The sequence below is a fragment of the Polyodon spathula genome, chromosome 3 (assembly GCF_017654505.1).
Source record: "Polyodon spathula isolate WHYD16114869_AA chromosome 3, ASM1765450v1, whole genome shotgun sequence".
Lineage (NCBI taxonomy): Eukaryota > Metazoa > Chordata > Actinopteri > Acipenseriformes > Polyodontidae > Polyodon > Polyodon spathula.
In genome coordinates, this window is record NC_054536.1 from 85,879,753 (window position 1) to 85,897,111 (window position 17,359).

At 39.1% G+C, this 17,359-nt stretch overlaps 1 protein-coding gene across 1 annotated transcript; it reads left to right on the top strand.

Annotated features, from left to right (window-relative positions):
- Positions 1-2,590: 2,590 nt before the first annotated feature.
- Positions 2,591-5,113, top strand: gngt1 (guanine nucleotide binding protein (G protein), gamma transducing activity polypeptide 1). The gene is made up of 3 exons (XM_041241312.1): positions 2,591-2,680; positions 3,124-3,222; positions 4,674-5,113. The coding sequence occupies exons 2-3, from the start codon at positions 3,127-3,129 to the stop codon at positions 4,797-4,799; spliced, it is 222 nt and encodes a 73-aa protein (XP_041097246.1). The 5' UTR covers positions 2,591-2,680; positions 3,124-3,126; the 3' UTR covers positions 4,800-5,113.
- Positions 5,114-17,359: the final 12,246 nt, after the last annotated feature.

Genomic DNA, 17,359 nt, shown 5'->3' on the forward strand with positions numbered 1-17,359 from the left:
CACATCACTGAGAACGTGGACAGTCCTAGAGCAAACAGGAGACGACCCGGTAGTAGTCGTCCACATCGGTACAAACAACATTGGAAGAGACAGACCCTGCAAAACAAATTCAGAGAGCTAGGAAGGAAATTAAAAGAGAAAACCAAAACTGTGGTATTTTCTGGTATACTACCGGCACCTTGCAAAGGACCATATGGACAGCTGGAAATAATTAATCAAAACGCATGGCTGAAGACGTGGTGCACACGGGAAGGCTTCACCTATCTTGATCATTGGACCACATTCTACAATGAGGACTATCTGTATAGACGGGACAGACTGCACTTAAATAAAAAGGGAACCAGTCTACTTGGAGAAAAGATCCTTGAGCAGGTTCAGAAGCATTTAAACTAGAAAGGAAGGGGGGAGAAATAAACAAAAAAACAGAAGGGAGACCGCATCAAAACAAGGACAACAACTCAGGTAAGACAACCATTAAATGTATTTATTTATCTAAATGCTAGAAGTATCAGAAACAAAATTCTAGAACTTGAAGCTACTGCACTAACAAGTAACTATGATGTGATAGGTGTTACAGAAACTTAGTTGCCTGAGAGTGATGGGGACGAATATAATATTTGTGGGTATACACTGTATAGGAAAGACAGGCAAGACAGAAGAGGAAGAGGGGTAGTGCTATACATAAGAAACAGTCTTGAAGCCCAGGTGTTAAACCTGGACAAAAAAAATAAAACCGAATCAATATGGGTCAAAATAACGGAGAAAAATTCAAAGGGCATAATAATAGGAGCATGCTATAGACCGCCAGATTCAGACGGTGAGCAAAATAATCTGTTATACAATGACATTAGAAATGCGTGTAGCAAAGGAGAAGCCATACTAATGGGGGATTTCAACTTCCCCCATATAAAATGGGAAAACCCGGTGGGTAGCACGAAGGATGAAATTGAAATGGTGGAAATGACAAATGACTGCTTCCTAACACAATTTGTCAAGGCACCGACTAGAGGGGAGTCATGCCTTGATTTAGTCTTTTCAAATAACGAAGACAGAATAACTAAAACAGACGTCAGAGAACCACTAGCAAACTCGGACCACATCATGGTCTCATTTGAAGTGCTTTTTAAAACCCCAAAAGTAATGACTAAAGCTAAGGTTTACAATTTTAGGAAAGCAAACTATGAAGGTATGAAATGGAGACTAACAGAAGTAGATTGGAGAAAAATAGAGAAAACATCCACAGAAGAAGGATGGTTGTTCTTCAGAAATGTAGTACTAGAGGCGCAAAACAATTACATCCCTAAAGTAGACAAATCTAAATGTAAAACTAAATTGCCAAAATGGTTTAATAGATCAATTAAAAATATTCAGCGAAAAAAGGCACTTCATCGAGCATTAAAAAAGGACCAAAAACAAAGTACACACGGAACTGCAAACGCAAGTCAAAATAGAAATGAACATTGCTAAGGGAGCTAAAACAAATTCCAAAATGTTTTTCCAATATAACAACAGCAAGAGAACATTCAAAGAGGAGGTTAAATGTCTAAGAGATACATATGGCAAAATCATAAATGAAGAAAAAAAAATAGCAAATATATTAAATGATTACTTTTCACAAGTTTTTACAAAGGAGGATACAGACAACACTTTTAAACACTCCTGCTGCTATCCTATCCTGGTATAGAAAAACAACACTTGGAGTGCTCTGCTTCCCTGACACTATTTTCATCCATTCTTATTGAAATAAAAATATTTAATTTATGCAATTAGAGTAAAAAAGCATTAGAATTTAAAGATTTATCATAATGTGCCACCATTTACTTTATTAAAAACAAAAAAAAGAATCACATACTTTTAGGCACTAATGTTAGACAGAGCTGTCATTACTGGCTAGATAACTGACAGCAGCAACAGTTAAGTTTAGCAAGGGCACCTAACGATAGCCAAGACAAAGAATGCATAGGAGGACATTAGTGCTATTAAAAAAAAAAATGTATTTGTATTTGAAGGCATTCTTTAAATGTTTTTTTAGGCTACTTTTTTTTTTGTTCTGTATCGTTTAGCTGCTTGAAATTTATGTTGTCAATTAAAGCGAGTTTTAAGACTAGAAAGTCCCGTTAGATTTTAGATGGCTTCTACCTGTGGATAATGTATCTGATTGACTGAGATGATTCATGACATTTGTAGGTTACTGTATGTTACCTTTAAGAATGTGTGCATGTAATTTCTAGGTTAGGCAAACTTTTGGCAACCTTGCACATATCTTTATTAAAAGTGACATGCCTGGGTTAAGACAAGATTATATACCTTGTTTTGATAGCCTGTATTAGGTTGTATGAATTGATATTGACCTACAATTAGAATCTAGACATTGGTACTATCTGTTTGTTTAACAAGCTTCTGATAAAATAACTGTATTAAACCACTGTACTAATCTGATTGAAAATCTTTTATGCTTCTGGTCCAATTAAATAAAAAGAACATATTTTTTATCTGTTATTGTGTGAAGTAAACCAGCAACAGATCTGGGATTAATCAGATTAAGTGATTATGACTTCTATATAGAGTCCTTTTAAAGCCCAGGTTGCAGGGCAGTTTGAAGGATTCTTTCAGTCTGTACCGCTGGACTAGTCATTTTGAGAATTCTGCACGGTTTGACAGCAGTTTTCTTTAAGCACCGGTGAGTCTTCACTTCATTAAGATGTTTTTTGTCTATTTCAGAAAAAAAAAAAAAGTCCTTGTTATTTTAAAGTGTGTTCTGCATTTTTTTCTACTAAAACAGAAAATGTTATGCATATAAGTACCAGCATTATCTTGAGGAGGATGTGCATTGAATAATAAAACTGCAATTATATAATGTGTGTTAATATCTCACCTTCCATTTTATGATGCTCTTACCTTTTGATCAGATTCTTGTAATGCTCCAGTCTTGGTACTCATTTGTTTTGGTTATTCATAATAAATGTTCTGAGCAAAATGCGTGGTTATCTAGAGAGCTTCTTAAACGTTCAAGAATGCCTGCTAAAACACACTTGCCTGTATTAATGGTTTTCATTCATTTATTTATTATTATTATTATTATTATTATTATTATTATTATTATTTTTTTTTTTTTTTTTACAGAAAATGCCAGTCATCAATGTGGATGAGTTGACAGATAAGGATAAAGCTGTAATGGAAGTAGAACAGCTCAGAAAAGAAGTGAAGCTTGAGCGAGCACTGGTAAATTAAAGAAAGGGATTTTCAGATAATAGAATATGTTTTAATCTGGTACCACAACAGACAGCAAGTCATCCTGTGTTAACCAATATTATAGCAAATCATGACTGTTGAAAAAGCCTTTTTTGCCCCATGACCCTGTTTCCTAATAACAATATTGTACCTTTTATACTTTCCAGTAAGTTACAGCTGCTTCCTTGTTTTTCCTGTCATGTTTTTCCCATTGACCCAACATTACAGACAGGTTGCCAAAACAAGTACAATGTTACAGAAAAGAGTTACAGACACATATGACATTATTATTCTCTAATAAGGGCATATTGTCAATCAAGTGAAAAACTATTGTTTCCCAAAAATGTAATTCATCAAGTCAGCTGTGGGCCAAAACAAGGCTTTGTTGACATGCATTCATGTCAAATTGTAAATCTACTATAACTGTTACATGGGAAATATTTTATTATGAAAATGTGCAGTACTGGACATTAAATGGTTAGTTGTTTACAAAGTTATGTTGGTTTTAACTATCATTATGTATGTATATATTACTGTCTTAGGCTTTATGCCCCAAGCTGACCATTCAAAAAATAAAATAGACTCTTATTCCAAGAAGATATGTCACAAAACAAATACAAAACTAAGTATATATCAACAGATGATACTGTGTGAATGCACATATGGCAAGCCAAATCATCATTTAGAGATATTTCAAATTCACTTATAGATAAATATTTTAAGATATCGCTAAACGATTTCCAGATATATTTAAATGGCGCTTTAAATGATATATCTAAAATGCATTTTCAGCTATCATTAAATTAATTTAAGATATCGCTAAATGTTTGAGATATTTGTAAATGATTTAGAGATATCTTTTAAATGAACAGGAAGTTTATTCGAGATATCTCTAAATTAGTTTGGCGTACCATGCTTCATTTAAAGATATCTGTAAATCAGTTTGAGATATGCTTGTTTCATTATTGGATATCTCAAAATGAAATTCATAAATCTTAAAAGGGTTTATTTACATATCTCATATTCATTTAAAGATATCCGCAAATGATTTACAGATACCTAAATATTTCAAGATATCTTAAAATGCAATTTGAGATATCTCTAAATGATCATTTGGGTTGCCATACGTACAGGGCTATTTACTGCCATCTTAACCACCACCACCATCAACACTCTCCTTCATTTGCCTTATTTCAAGTACAGTTTTGTATGCACTCTTTACACTTTGGACACCCTTACATAACTTAGTAATTAAGCTTTTGAGCAAGAGAGGATTTAAGAAGGAGAGAAATGTGAAAGCAAGAGGTTTTGTTCTGTGGATTAAGGATGGCTTACACTGCAGAATGGTTACATCAAAGGAGTTTACACTGATCCTTATACAAGCAGTGAGCATACACTTTTAAGTAGGTTTTACATTAATGATACTTATCTTTTTATTGTAGGTGTCTAAATGTTGTGAAGAAATCCAAGAGTATATCTTAGCTGGAGCTGATGAAGATACTTTAGTGAAGGGTATTTCTGAGGAGAAGAACCCGTTCAAGGAGAAGGGAGGATGCATCATCTCTTAAAACAGGATGCAGAGGATCCAAACTTTAACTGTGTAGCTATGCTTAGTATACAGGGATAACACTGGGGTTTAAACGTATCAGGGCAAAACTGAGAACATTGTCAAAACCTTTCATCATCCTGCAAAGAAGCAACAAAACCTAACCCTTGAATCAATGTATAAAGTCTTATGTAAAGTGACATAATAAACATTAAATATTGTGCAACTGTCTGAGACTTTGATGGAAAAACTGCTACCACCATGAGTTTGACTGTTTTTTAAGCCCTGTATGTTTTATCACTGAATAACAATAATAAAAAGTTATATTAAATAAGATTAATATGACAATAAATCAATTATTCAGTGCATTATGGGTGTTCAGATCCTCTAAAGCCCCTTTCACACTGGCACTTCTACCTGGGTCCAGACCTGCATAGTGTGTAAGAGGTGCAAACCATTGTTTTTGGAGGGTCAGCAATTGCCCAAGTGCAAGGCACAATCCTTACATCTCATTATAATGGTTGTTCCCGCTTAGTATTTCAGATTCCCCACCCAATGCCATGCTCCTTTCTTCATCTAAATGTATTCAGTTTCATTTAAATTGATTAATGATGGCAATGTGGGAATTTGATATCGGGTGCAGAACTGCAGCTGAAATATATTTTTTACATACGGTGCTTACAGCTACTAAACATGGTTTGCACGTGCAAAATGCCGATTTTGGCTGTGTGACAGGATTGAAAGGAGTCCCTGTCGTAATTTGCCCTCCCGACCACCGGCAGCGCTGTGTAGGGTTGACCATGATTGGATCAGGAGGCTGAACTCTGACCATGCAGGAACTTCCGGGTCAAGTGGCCATCTTGGCCCAAGGTAGAACCATGTGGCCGTCGGGTCCCATCATTGCAATCAGCTGTGCTGTTCTCGTTGATTGGCTGACGTGGGGCAGCGTGCTGATTGCAGGGGTGGGACTTGGCAGTATGGTTTTGCCATTCGGTCTCCCTGGGCTGAACTGAAAACACATGCTGTGTTTGTTGTGTTGCTTTTATTCACTGCTGTTATTCACAGAAGCTTGAAAACCTTGGACACTGTGTTGGATTACTAGAGTGAGGAACCTAGGACTGGCCATTAATCTATGAAAGGGAGCTAAGAAGCGGTGAGAGGAAACCCACCGCCATACCACAAAGAAACCCAGTGCTTCCTTTGTTGTTATTTATTTTGTAACCGTGACATTTTTTTGTTTACTCTTTTTATTTCAAACCTGAGTTTACCATTGCTGGTATTCCAGGTGGTTTTCTTGTTTATTTTTTGCAAGACTGGACTGTTCTATTTTTATTATTTTTGTAAAATAAAACTCTGCCCTGATACCTAAACACCATTTCCGACTCCTGTGTGCTGTCATTTCTGGTCCTTCCCAAAAGCTCCACCCACTACCCTCCCACACTGTAATATGGGTGTTTTGCAGCCACAAATCACTTTGCACTTATCCTTACATCAGCCCCTCAATGCAGAAGTTAGTTGAAATTCATTGGTACTCAGTTATAATTAATAAATAGGTATGTTTTGATTTATTTAATACCTGCCAACAAATACTTCTTTAAAGCATCATATGAGGATCTTCACACCCCTACATTGTATGATATTTGCAGAGTATAATAGCTGCTTTTTTAACAAATAAATTTAAAAAAGGTGATTATAAGATATAATTGTACTGTAGTCTCATTAGAAATTAAATTTGTAATTAAAATACAAAGTTATAGAATATGTGTGCATGTCTGTAGTTGTGTGTATATATATATATATATATATATATATATATATATATATATATATATATATATATATATATATATACAGCTCTGGAAAAAATTAAGAGATCACTGCAAAATTATCAGTTTCTCTGGTTTTGCTATTTATAGGTATGTGTTTGGGTAAAATGAACATTTTTGTTTTATTCTATAAACTACTGACAACATTTCTCCCAAATTCCAAATAAAAATATTGTCATTTAGAGCATTTATTTGCAGAAAATGACAACTGGTCAAAATAACAAAAAAGATGCAGTGTTGTCAGACCTCGAATAATGCAAAGAAAATAAGTTCACATTCATTTTTAAAAAATTCAATACTAATGTTTTAACTTAGGAAGAGTTCAGAAATCAATATTTGGTGGAATAACCCTGATTTTCAAGCACAGCTTTCATGCGTCTTGGCATGCTCTCCACCAGTCTTTCACATTGATGTTGGGTGACTTTATGCCACTCCTGGCTCAAAAATTCAAGCAGCTCGGCTTTGTTTGATGGCTTGTGACCATCCATCTTCCTCTTGATCACATTCCAGAGGATTTCAATGGGGTTCAGGTCTGGAGAGTGGGCTGGCCATGACAGGGTCTTGATATGGTGGTCTTCCATCCACACCTTGATTGACCTGGCTGTGTGGCATGGAGCATTGTCCTGCTGGAAAAAACAATCCTCAGAGTTGGGGAACATTGTAGGAAGGAAGCAAGTTTTCTTTCAGGACAACCTTGTACAGTGGTCTCTTAATTTTTTACAGAGCTGTATATATATATATATATATATATATATATATATATATATATATATATATATATCATAGTGTATAATATATGCAGGTGTTTCTGATTTTTGTACTTGGAAAAAAATTAGTGTATGCCAGGGACAGCTATATCTGTCTGAATGCTATATTTTCAGTCTGAACTGAATTTGTACGTCAACATTCACAATAAAAAAATGGGCAGCATTATTAACATAATGTTTTGACATAATTTCCTATAAAATTTCAAGGGTCATCATATGAAGTGAAACCTACAGGCCAGTCCCAGTTCTCCAAATGTCAGTATGTAAAAGGTTAGGGGCCACACAGTACCTGTGTATTTATTTATAATCAGGCCCGACCTGGGTTTCATGCCCACCCTGAAATCACAGCAGGTAATAATGTCTTCAATCAGGTCTGTTACCACTGCTTAATGAATGCCATGTTTTTATTACAGAATTAGTGAACACCTCTTTATAACTAGATGTGCATTTATATTAAATCAGACATTTCACATTCTAATGCAGTATGTGGGGAAAAATAGGATGTAAGGAATGCAGACTAGACAGTGACATTAGGATGGGACTCTCGCGGGGGCCCACGGGATTTCCGCGGTACGGGAATACATTTCTCTTTGTGTTAGCAGGAATGGATGGAAACGGAAATTAATCTGGCGGGAATGGATGGAAACAGAAATGAATCTGGCAGGAATGGATGGAAACAGAAATTAATCTGGCGGAAATAGATGGAAACGGAATTGAATCTGGCGGGAATGAGTAGGACCGGGTATAAAGAGGAAGGTATGGGAGCAGAACTGAATACTGAGGGAACAAGTGGGAGCAAGACTGAAAGCTGTGGGAAGAGCAGTACCAAACTTTAGTTTGTCAGCAACAACAACTTTATTGTAGTATTAAACCAATCAATATGAGATGTTGTAAAATTGAACCATCAAATGCGTACTCTGACTACTGGGTATCCATATATTTACCAAGACAGACATTATAACCCTTGTATCATCGACACTCATTTTAATTGGCACACCCCATTTAGTGATGTTACTAGAACACCCTTTCAATTCAACCTTGCTTGCTTGCATTAATGCATAATAAAATGGTTGCAGTAGGGTTGTCTGGTTCTTGTTATTCTTGTAATAGGTAATATGGCAGTAGTGAATGAAATTATAAAAAATTCAACAAGGAACAGGATGAAAATGAAAAACACAAGAATAGAAGGGTAACCAGAAAAATAGTCTTCCATAAAAAGTATGTCATACAGCGAGAAGTTAAAAGAAATCAGTCTCTTTTCTTTTTCTTAAATATGACAAGACAGGATAGGACAGGACAGGAATTTTTTTGACAAGATGGGAATAAAAAATAATTCTATGTATGGGAATGGGATGGGAAAAATTCTGGTGGGACAGGATGTGAACAAAATTACACTGAAACATTTTTCTCGGGATGGGATGGGGGAGGTAAATGTATGATGGGACAGGATGGGATGAAACTCAAGATTCATTCCTGTGTCACTAATGCAGACCACCTGTCCTTTTTGTTGTTTTCATGTATAATGAGCTGATCAGAGATGGCTCACTGTGCACATGTGCATTTAGGACAGGGGATACAGATTTCAAGGGCAGTGGTTTTCAAACTTTTTAGGCTCTGCACTCGCCAAATAATCTACTGTGTACCCCATCTGAGAGAGGTTCATAATGTACCTATGAAAAAAGGAAAAGATATGGTCATTTTTAATTAGTAGATAAAGTACTTGCAAAACCTCTTTACTCTAGACACCAGAAGCCAGTAGAGGGTATGTAATTCTGAATTTAAAAATTAACCCAATTAGGACTTTAGCGGGTGTGGCAAAGTGGTTTACAGTGTGCAGGTGTAGAGGTGATGCATTGTTCAAGAGAATGACAACAACAAAATTACTGGTGAAATTATGGTTTTAATTGTAATCCACAGTCACTTGACAACAGTAAATAATAATAAGAACTGGAAATACACAACAATGTATATTGCTCAGTTAAATCCACAGGGTTCAGTCCTGAAAGAATAAAAACAGTAACACACACACAAAGACACATACACAATCACAAGTCTAGAGCGAGTGCTAAAGTGCGAGTTGTAAAAAACAATTTATTTGTGAACAGTTGTTCTGTGTTGTCCGGGTTTAGAGCTGGCTCTGGATCATGTTATCTGTCTAACAAGTGCAAACAAGTGTTATTAGACATGGCGTACAAACAAAACACTCACGCTTAGTTTACAGTTTTTCCTTTTGCAGTTCATTCTGAACCATAATAAAAGGAACAGATCACCTAGCCACGTCCCCTTTGGTACCTTCAGTCACACCCCCTTGGTTAGCGAGTGCAACCGTTTCTCCTCCAGTCCGCAGTTGCCACATCACTTCCCTTCTGGGGCGATGACGTGGTGTACTATAGCTCCACTCCCTTTCTAGATGGCCGACTTCCAACTAACCCTTAGAATGAATTGTCCAACTATCCAGTCCGGGGTTCTCTGTTCCCTTTATGCCACTCTCTCACAGGTCAGGAGGGAGATTTATAACCAAGATTCATTCTTTCTCTGTCACAGCAGGCCATTGAAAAAAGAAAAAAGTGTAACGATTTGCTGGATCAGGTGGGACACAGAGGAGGAGGGGCACTGCCTTGAAATTAGCTAGATCATAATTTTCTCTAACTTTATTGAAGGAGGTAGTGGTAATTCTAGGCTGCTTTTCTCTAGTATTCATTGTACATTAGAGCCCACATGTACACTTACATTACCACAATCTATTGACCAACGCAATAGTTTCATGGAGTTTTTTTTTTGTAAATAAAAGTGACAATATCAGACTTCAAATTTTTTAAAACCTTCACTGCTACCGTTTTAATCGATTTTTTAGATGTTACTCTAATCCTGTTCCAGCCCTTTTGTTTAAGACTTATTTTTCAGTATTGTGCACTTTTTGTTACTTTAATTAATGAATCACAGAGATCTGGTGTTGTGCCCTCACCTCTCAAATTGGCTACTATTACTCATGTAATGAAAAAAATCATAAAAATCTAGATACTGAAGCTTTATGTAATTACAGGCCGATTTTAAATTTACCTTTTTTTAGTAGAAAATTTAGAATAGGTGGTAACGTCTCACCTTCAGTCTCATCTAGTGCTTAATCAGCTTCATAACCCTTTCCAATCCAGTTTTAGACCAACACATAGCACAGAGACTGCTTCAGTTAAGTTAGCAAATGACTTATTGATGGCTACAGACTCTGGTTCACCATCTATTCTTGTTTTGTTGGACCTGAGAGCGGCCTTTGATACGATTAACTATGATATTCTTTTACATCATTTAAATGACTTTATTGGTCTTTCTAGTACTGTCCTTTGTTGGTTTACTTCCTACTTGTCTAACAGAAAGCAGTTTTTTTTTTTATCTTAGGTGGGTTAACATTTGATGTCAGTTCTGTTCCGTCTGGTGTTCTGCAAGGTTCTATGCTGGGACCGGTATTATTCAATATTTACATGTTTCCACTTGGTCAAATAATCAGACACCAATGCATTCATTATCATTACTATACTGATTACACATACACATTTATCTGCAGACTAAACCTGATGTTTCCTTGGCTGTTTCTGTACTCAGTAACTGTTTAACTGATATAAAAACTTGGATGCAGCGACATTTTTTTGCAATTAAACTGTAATAAAACAGAGGTCATGTTATTGGGTTCTCCCCATCGGGTTAGTACAGCTGGTAATTTTAAACTAGTTATTGATGGGTGTGAGATTAGTCCAACGTCTGAAGTTACTAACCTAGGTGTGAGGCTTGATTCTACCCTTTCTTCTGAGGCTCGCGTTAAGAACATCTGCAAAGTGTCCTTCTTTCCTTTATGTAACATTGCTCGCCTTGGATCATCTTTCTGTGTGCTGGACTATTGTAATGCTCTGCTTTCTGGTGTCTCTTCAACACTAATTCATACACCCTGTGGTATTTAGATGGTAAAAATGATTTTTTAAATATATTTTTGAATTCTTTTTATTCAAAGTGGTGACATTGTCATTGGAAGGGTTCTCGTGGGATAACACTGCTGTAACTGTTTCCTATTCCAGCTTTAAATTGTACCTCCCTTCCTTTCTGAAACCATGGGAGCACAATTATAAAAACAAAGTATTTATAGCAGGGGACAATGTGCAGTATACGTGACTTGCATGCTCACACATGTTGGCCTTGACAGTGTAATTTTATTGAGTGGACACCCTGTGGCATATACCACAAGAGCCTATGTTGTATGCAAAGTTATGTATAGTTGACTGTTTCTAATTTTCTGTACACTTTTTAAAAATCCAAGCACTACTCTTCTAAGTTATTATTTCAAACCATTTTATATCATCTCTTTTAAACAGTTTTGTATTTCTTAAATGTTCTAGGTATTAAAAGTGTCCATGAATAAAACATAGTTTCCTCTTCATTAGCTTGGCAACAGTAGATAACCTTAAGTGGAATGGAATTATAAGTGGCGGGGGTATTTTGTAAAGTGGCAATGCCAGAGACTAAACTAAAATAAATGTATTATAATTTAAAAGTACCATTTTTTGCAGGGTACACTTCATTCTAAATGTAATTTAATATTTTTAATGAGCACTTTAAGAAATTATCTGATAAGCATCACTGTGGCAAAGTGCCTGCCCCTGTGTGTATTTTGTATTGTATGTTAATGTTGGTGTATAGTCTGGTACACAGGATATAAACGGGTCTGTGTAACATGAGTGCTTAAAATGTATGTTTGTATTTAGGCACTTCACGTGCAAGTAAAATGTAATAATATGTGAGCACGGTGAATTGCACTTTATTAATTCACGTGCGGTTGTACAGCGACTCCAATTGAATGACTGATTAGCAATCGAGTCTCGGTACAGCTGTATAAAAGCAGCATATTTTTACTCACTCGTGGTTGTGTGTTCGGTGAGTGGAGAACGGGATTGGAGACAGAGGTAATAATCAAAGTAATAGTTAAAATATCAGCTCACGTGTTTGTCTGTGCAGTCCGTTTTGTTTGTCTATTTATTTTGGCGAAAGTGCCGTGTCCTGTTTTTCATTTGTCTTTACAACCTTTTATTTTCTGTCTGTTCATTAATAAATGCTGAGCGAAACCAATCGCTCAGCTCCATCCAACTCCACCTCTCTGTTGTTTATTTCCTGGTTCCTGTTTCTGGTCCGACGTCACCCACTACAGCCGTTTTGTTACACGTGGTATCATCTTGGGATTACCAGCACCTCCTAGACGCAGACCAGAGCAGGAACCACAGTTTTTGGGGAAAAAAAAAATTGGATTACAATAAATAAATAAATAAATAAAATGGGATGGAAGGAGGATAAAGAGGTGAAGGACAGGAAGGAGGAGTGTCGCCTAATGGCCAGACATCCACGGCGATATAACAAGCCATCGCCGGGGTGCCTCGTCTGCGAACAGGAACATCTGTTCGCCAACTGTCCCTTCCGCCACTATGAGGAGGAGGAGGAGGAGACTACACGCCGCTCATACCTCTGCCGTCAGGAGACTACACGCCGCTCCCACCTCTGTCACCAGGAGACTACACATTACCGCCACCTCCATCGGCAGGAGCAGAGCAGCAGGAGCTGCATCGGCCTCCTCCATCTTCACCGGCAGGAGACTACATGCCTCCGCCACCTCCATCAGCAGGAGCAGAGCAGCAGGAGTTGCCTCTGCCTCTGCCACCTCCACCGGCAGAGGTTGAATGCCTGCTGGGTCCCCGTCCACCAACAGAGGGTGAATGCCTGCTGGGTCCCCGTCCACCAGCAGAGGGTAAATGCCTGCTGGGTCCCTTTCCACTAGCAGAGGATGAATGCCTTCTGGTATCACTTTCCCCACCAGCAGAGGATGAATGACTGTTGGTATCACTTCCCCCAACAGCAGAGGATGAATGCCTGCTGGTATCACCTCCCCCACCATCACGAGGAGAGGAGCTATTTCTGGTCCTGCCTCTCCTTGCAGCAGAAGGACCAGGAATAGAAGTTGGCAGTCCTCAGTACCCCTTGCATAGACTGCTGAGGGAAGCACGGGGAAGAACCGCCTGGCCGCAGTGGCCGGAGAAGAGGGCCAACACCCGTACCACAGCTTGTCCTGAATCCCTGCCTAGCTTCGCCCAAGGATGCCTGCCTCGCTTCACCCAAGCATGCCTGCCTCGCTTCGCCCAAGGATGTCTGCCTCGCTTCACCCAAAGATGCCTGTCTCGCTTCGCACAAGGATGCCTGCCTCACTTCACCCAAGCATGCCTGCCTGGCATCACCCAAGGATGCTTCCCTGGCATCGCCTGGGGTTGCCTGCCACTCCTCGTCACCTTGGGTTGCCTGCTGCTCCGCATCACCTGGGGTTGCCTGCCACTCCGCATCAGCTGGGGTTGCCTGTTGCTCCGCATTGCCTGGGGTTGACAGCCGTTCTGTATCGCCTAGGGTTGCCAGCCGCTCAGCATCGCCTGGGGTCGCTGGAACTGCTTCACCAGGGGTCGCAGTCAGCTCTGCTTGTCTGCAGGGGTCAATGTGGCCGGAGCCCCACCAGAGGAAGCTGCCGGTTAAGAAAAAGGGGGGAGTGGTCAGGAGACCACCTTTCCCCGAAGCAATTTTGATGCAGGAGTTCTGGGGGCTAGAGTCCCCCCATAGGGAGCTGCCGGCTATAAAGGGGGTAGAGGTCAGGAGACTGAACTACACTTGTCTAGCAGGCATCCATCCATCAGTTAGCTTGGCAGTGTCCCTGCATGCTTTTATTATTATGATTTCCTGGCTTTTGTCTTGGCATTTAGAGTAGAGACAGGTACATACCAATATTCTTTGATTGGCTACAATTGCCAGATAATCAGAGACAAGGCTGGTGATTGTCTGTTTGCAAGATCTTATCATGTCAGCAAAAATCCCACCTTCTGTGTCCTTGTTTCTTGTTTAGCTATGCTAGAAAAGCAAGTAATGAAAATATGATTGTTGTTCTTGTTTTTCATTATCTTTTCCCTCCAGTTTCATGGTTAAGAGTTCAGAATGCACTGATAAGGTTTGGATAACTATCACAACTTTTTTTGTTACTGATCCAAACTTATCGGCAACCTGACAGGCCTGGCAGCTAACAGTAATGGAAAAAATCCCCAAAGCCTTGAAAAACTATTGAGGTAATCCATTAAGCTAATCGTTTCATCATTTCAAACACAAGACATGTACATTAGCTCCCAAAAGTTCTCATGGTGTTATTTATTTGTTTTTTTTATTAACAGTAGAAACCAGGGGTGTGCAATTTGTATCACCCAAAGTCCGGGGACAACAAGATTTGTGTGAGGGACAACAAGTTTTCCCATTATACTTTGTATAGTAGTTTTTATTTATTTATTTTTGTCCTATGCTCGTTCTGTTGCTAAAAAGACACTCCAGTTATATTTTTAGAGAGCCTTGCAAGTTTCTGAAAACTGAATTTCGGAAGTCTAGCACCTAACACAAACATTTTAAAAAGTGTTTACATTCCACCCCTTTCAGTAGATTTTGTCATCCGCCCCCACTTTTTAAAAAATTTCTCACCCCTGAGAAACACATCAGAAATACAAAGCTGACTGCACTTGGTGGTCTCTACAGGTTTCTGAACCAGCTGTGTCAAATCATCTCTACCTGGGTAGCTTAAAAATAAAGCATGTCACTTGTCCCAGTTTCCTACATTAATTAAAAAGCTTGTCTAAGCCTCTTTCGTGAAGCGAAGAGCATTCCCCACAGTTGTTTTTTTTGTTTGTTTTTCAGAAGTGTGATCTCATAGTGAGTGGTGCAGAGACTCAACAGCATTATGCTCCTAGGTATTGAGCAGCACTTGATGTGTACCAGTGCTTTCTGCAAAGCACTAATAGCACAAACTGCTTGTTTCTCATTTGACATGCAAATCAAATGTGTAGCAGCTGATGAGTCATACAACCAGTATTCAACAAGGAATAATGTGAGAGTATGTATTAGGAAAATTAATTGTAATCTTCCCGTACCTCACTTAAGTATTGATGTTCTATAATGGAGGATGTGATTACTATGGGTCACAAGGCTCCTAATACATTCTGATCAAGTGCATTGAAAAAGTTTATGTAACTGTTGTTACATGTTTGTATGTCCTTAAAAATATATTTGTCTATTTCTGTACTGAAATCCACATGAACAAATTAAAAGAGCATGTAATAAGTACATTCACACATTTGTGTGTAAAAGTTATCTTTTCTTTCTTTTTTTTTAACACATTGAAGACCTGTCATGGAGCATGACATGTTTATGATACAGATTCACATTACTGTGGCACTTATTTTCAGTTTTCTGTTACAGATCATTGATAAAAAAATCAATTCTTTTGTTGACAAATGGGAAGAGGCAGAACATGTTTTCAGCTCACAGAATCTTCACGATCGTAACCAGCAACATTTTCTTGGAGTAAACAAGCCAACAGGTACTGTAAATTAAATTATACTCTGATCCATTCCTTATTTGAAGACATATTTCTTGAACAAAATAGATCCATCCAGCATTTGCTCCATGTTTTTTTTAAAGGTTTTTATTTTCAATGCAGTTAACTCTACAGTACCATAGGTAAGCAGTAATACATGAAAGCGTGTACAGTATTCATAACTACCGTACACCTTGAAGAGTGTTACTGGCCTTATAAAATGGGCAAATATATAAACAACACGATCATATGTTTTAATATAAAAAATACAAACATTTGTAATATTTGCTTATTATTATTATTATTATTATTATTATTATTATTATTATTATTATTATTATTATTATTATTATTATTATTAATTAATTAATTAATTAATTTCTTTATGAGAAACACTGAATTAATAGAACAGCTCTTTATTCTCTCGCCACATGTACATATTGCAACGTTTTGTGCTATGGGGGTGAGACAGACTCTGGGGAGACCAGATGAGGTTCCACATACTTTTATTTATTTTTTAATAACACAACGGAACCCTTTTTGGGCCGGGGTTCACGCCAAAATAATAAACGGCTGTATCTCTGTCTTTTACACTGCACTCTGCTTCGTTGATAAGCACTCAGTCAGTTCTCCGTCTCTCGCAGTCTCTCTCCGCTCAGACATTCACCCGCGTTCTCCCGCTCGCGGCTCCCCCCCCCTCCTACTTATACGCCTCCGCAGGAACCGCCCACTGCGCGCACAACACACACACACACACACACACACACACACACACACACACACACACACACTAACACGTGCCACACACCCACACACATACACGGAACCTTAACAGGACGTAACAAACAAGACAAACACAACGTCCAGGATGCTGCCATCACTAGGGTCGTTACACAGCCCCCCCTTTAGTTCCTCGTCCCCGAGGGAAGAACAAAGTCTCGGAAACGACCCGGGAGGCGATGATGTCTTTGCGGGCGGGAGCCCTGTGTGGAGGACGGCCTCCCATCAACCACAGGGGACAGGGAAACTGAACCGTCGGGGGAGAAACCCTCAGCCCTGGGGGTGGGAGGACTGTTAGGGCAGAGTGGATTGGGGGGGGGGCAAGAGAGGACTGTCAGGAGCTACTGGGTCGGATGGTGCTGGGTGTTGTCCCAGGTAGGGGGCCAGCCGATCCCGGTGCAGCACTACCTTGTGTCCTCTGTGAGGTAGCTGGACCCGGTAGGCCACGTCCCCGATTCTCTCCAGGACATGGCAAGAACCAAGCCAGTGGTTGTCCAATTTTGGGCAACGGCCCCGCTGTCTCTTGGGGTTGAAGACCCACACGAGCTCCCCGATGGTGAAGTGGCGCCCCTCGGAGGTTATAGTTCCGCTTCTGCTGTACCCCAGCGGCCTGCAACTGGTCCCTGGTGAAGCTGTGGGCTGATTCCAGTCGGTCCTGTAGTCTCCTGGCATACTCAGGGCCTGGGGGTACACTGGGGGCATCTGGAGGATGACCAAAAGCTAGCTCCGCAGGAGTGTGCAGCTCACGCCCCAGCATCAGCAGGGCAGGGGTGCATGCAGTGGAATC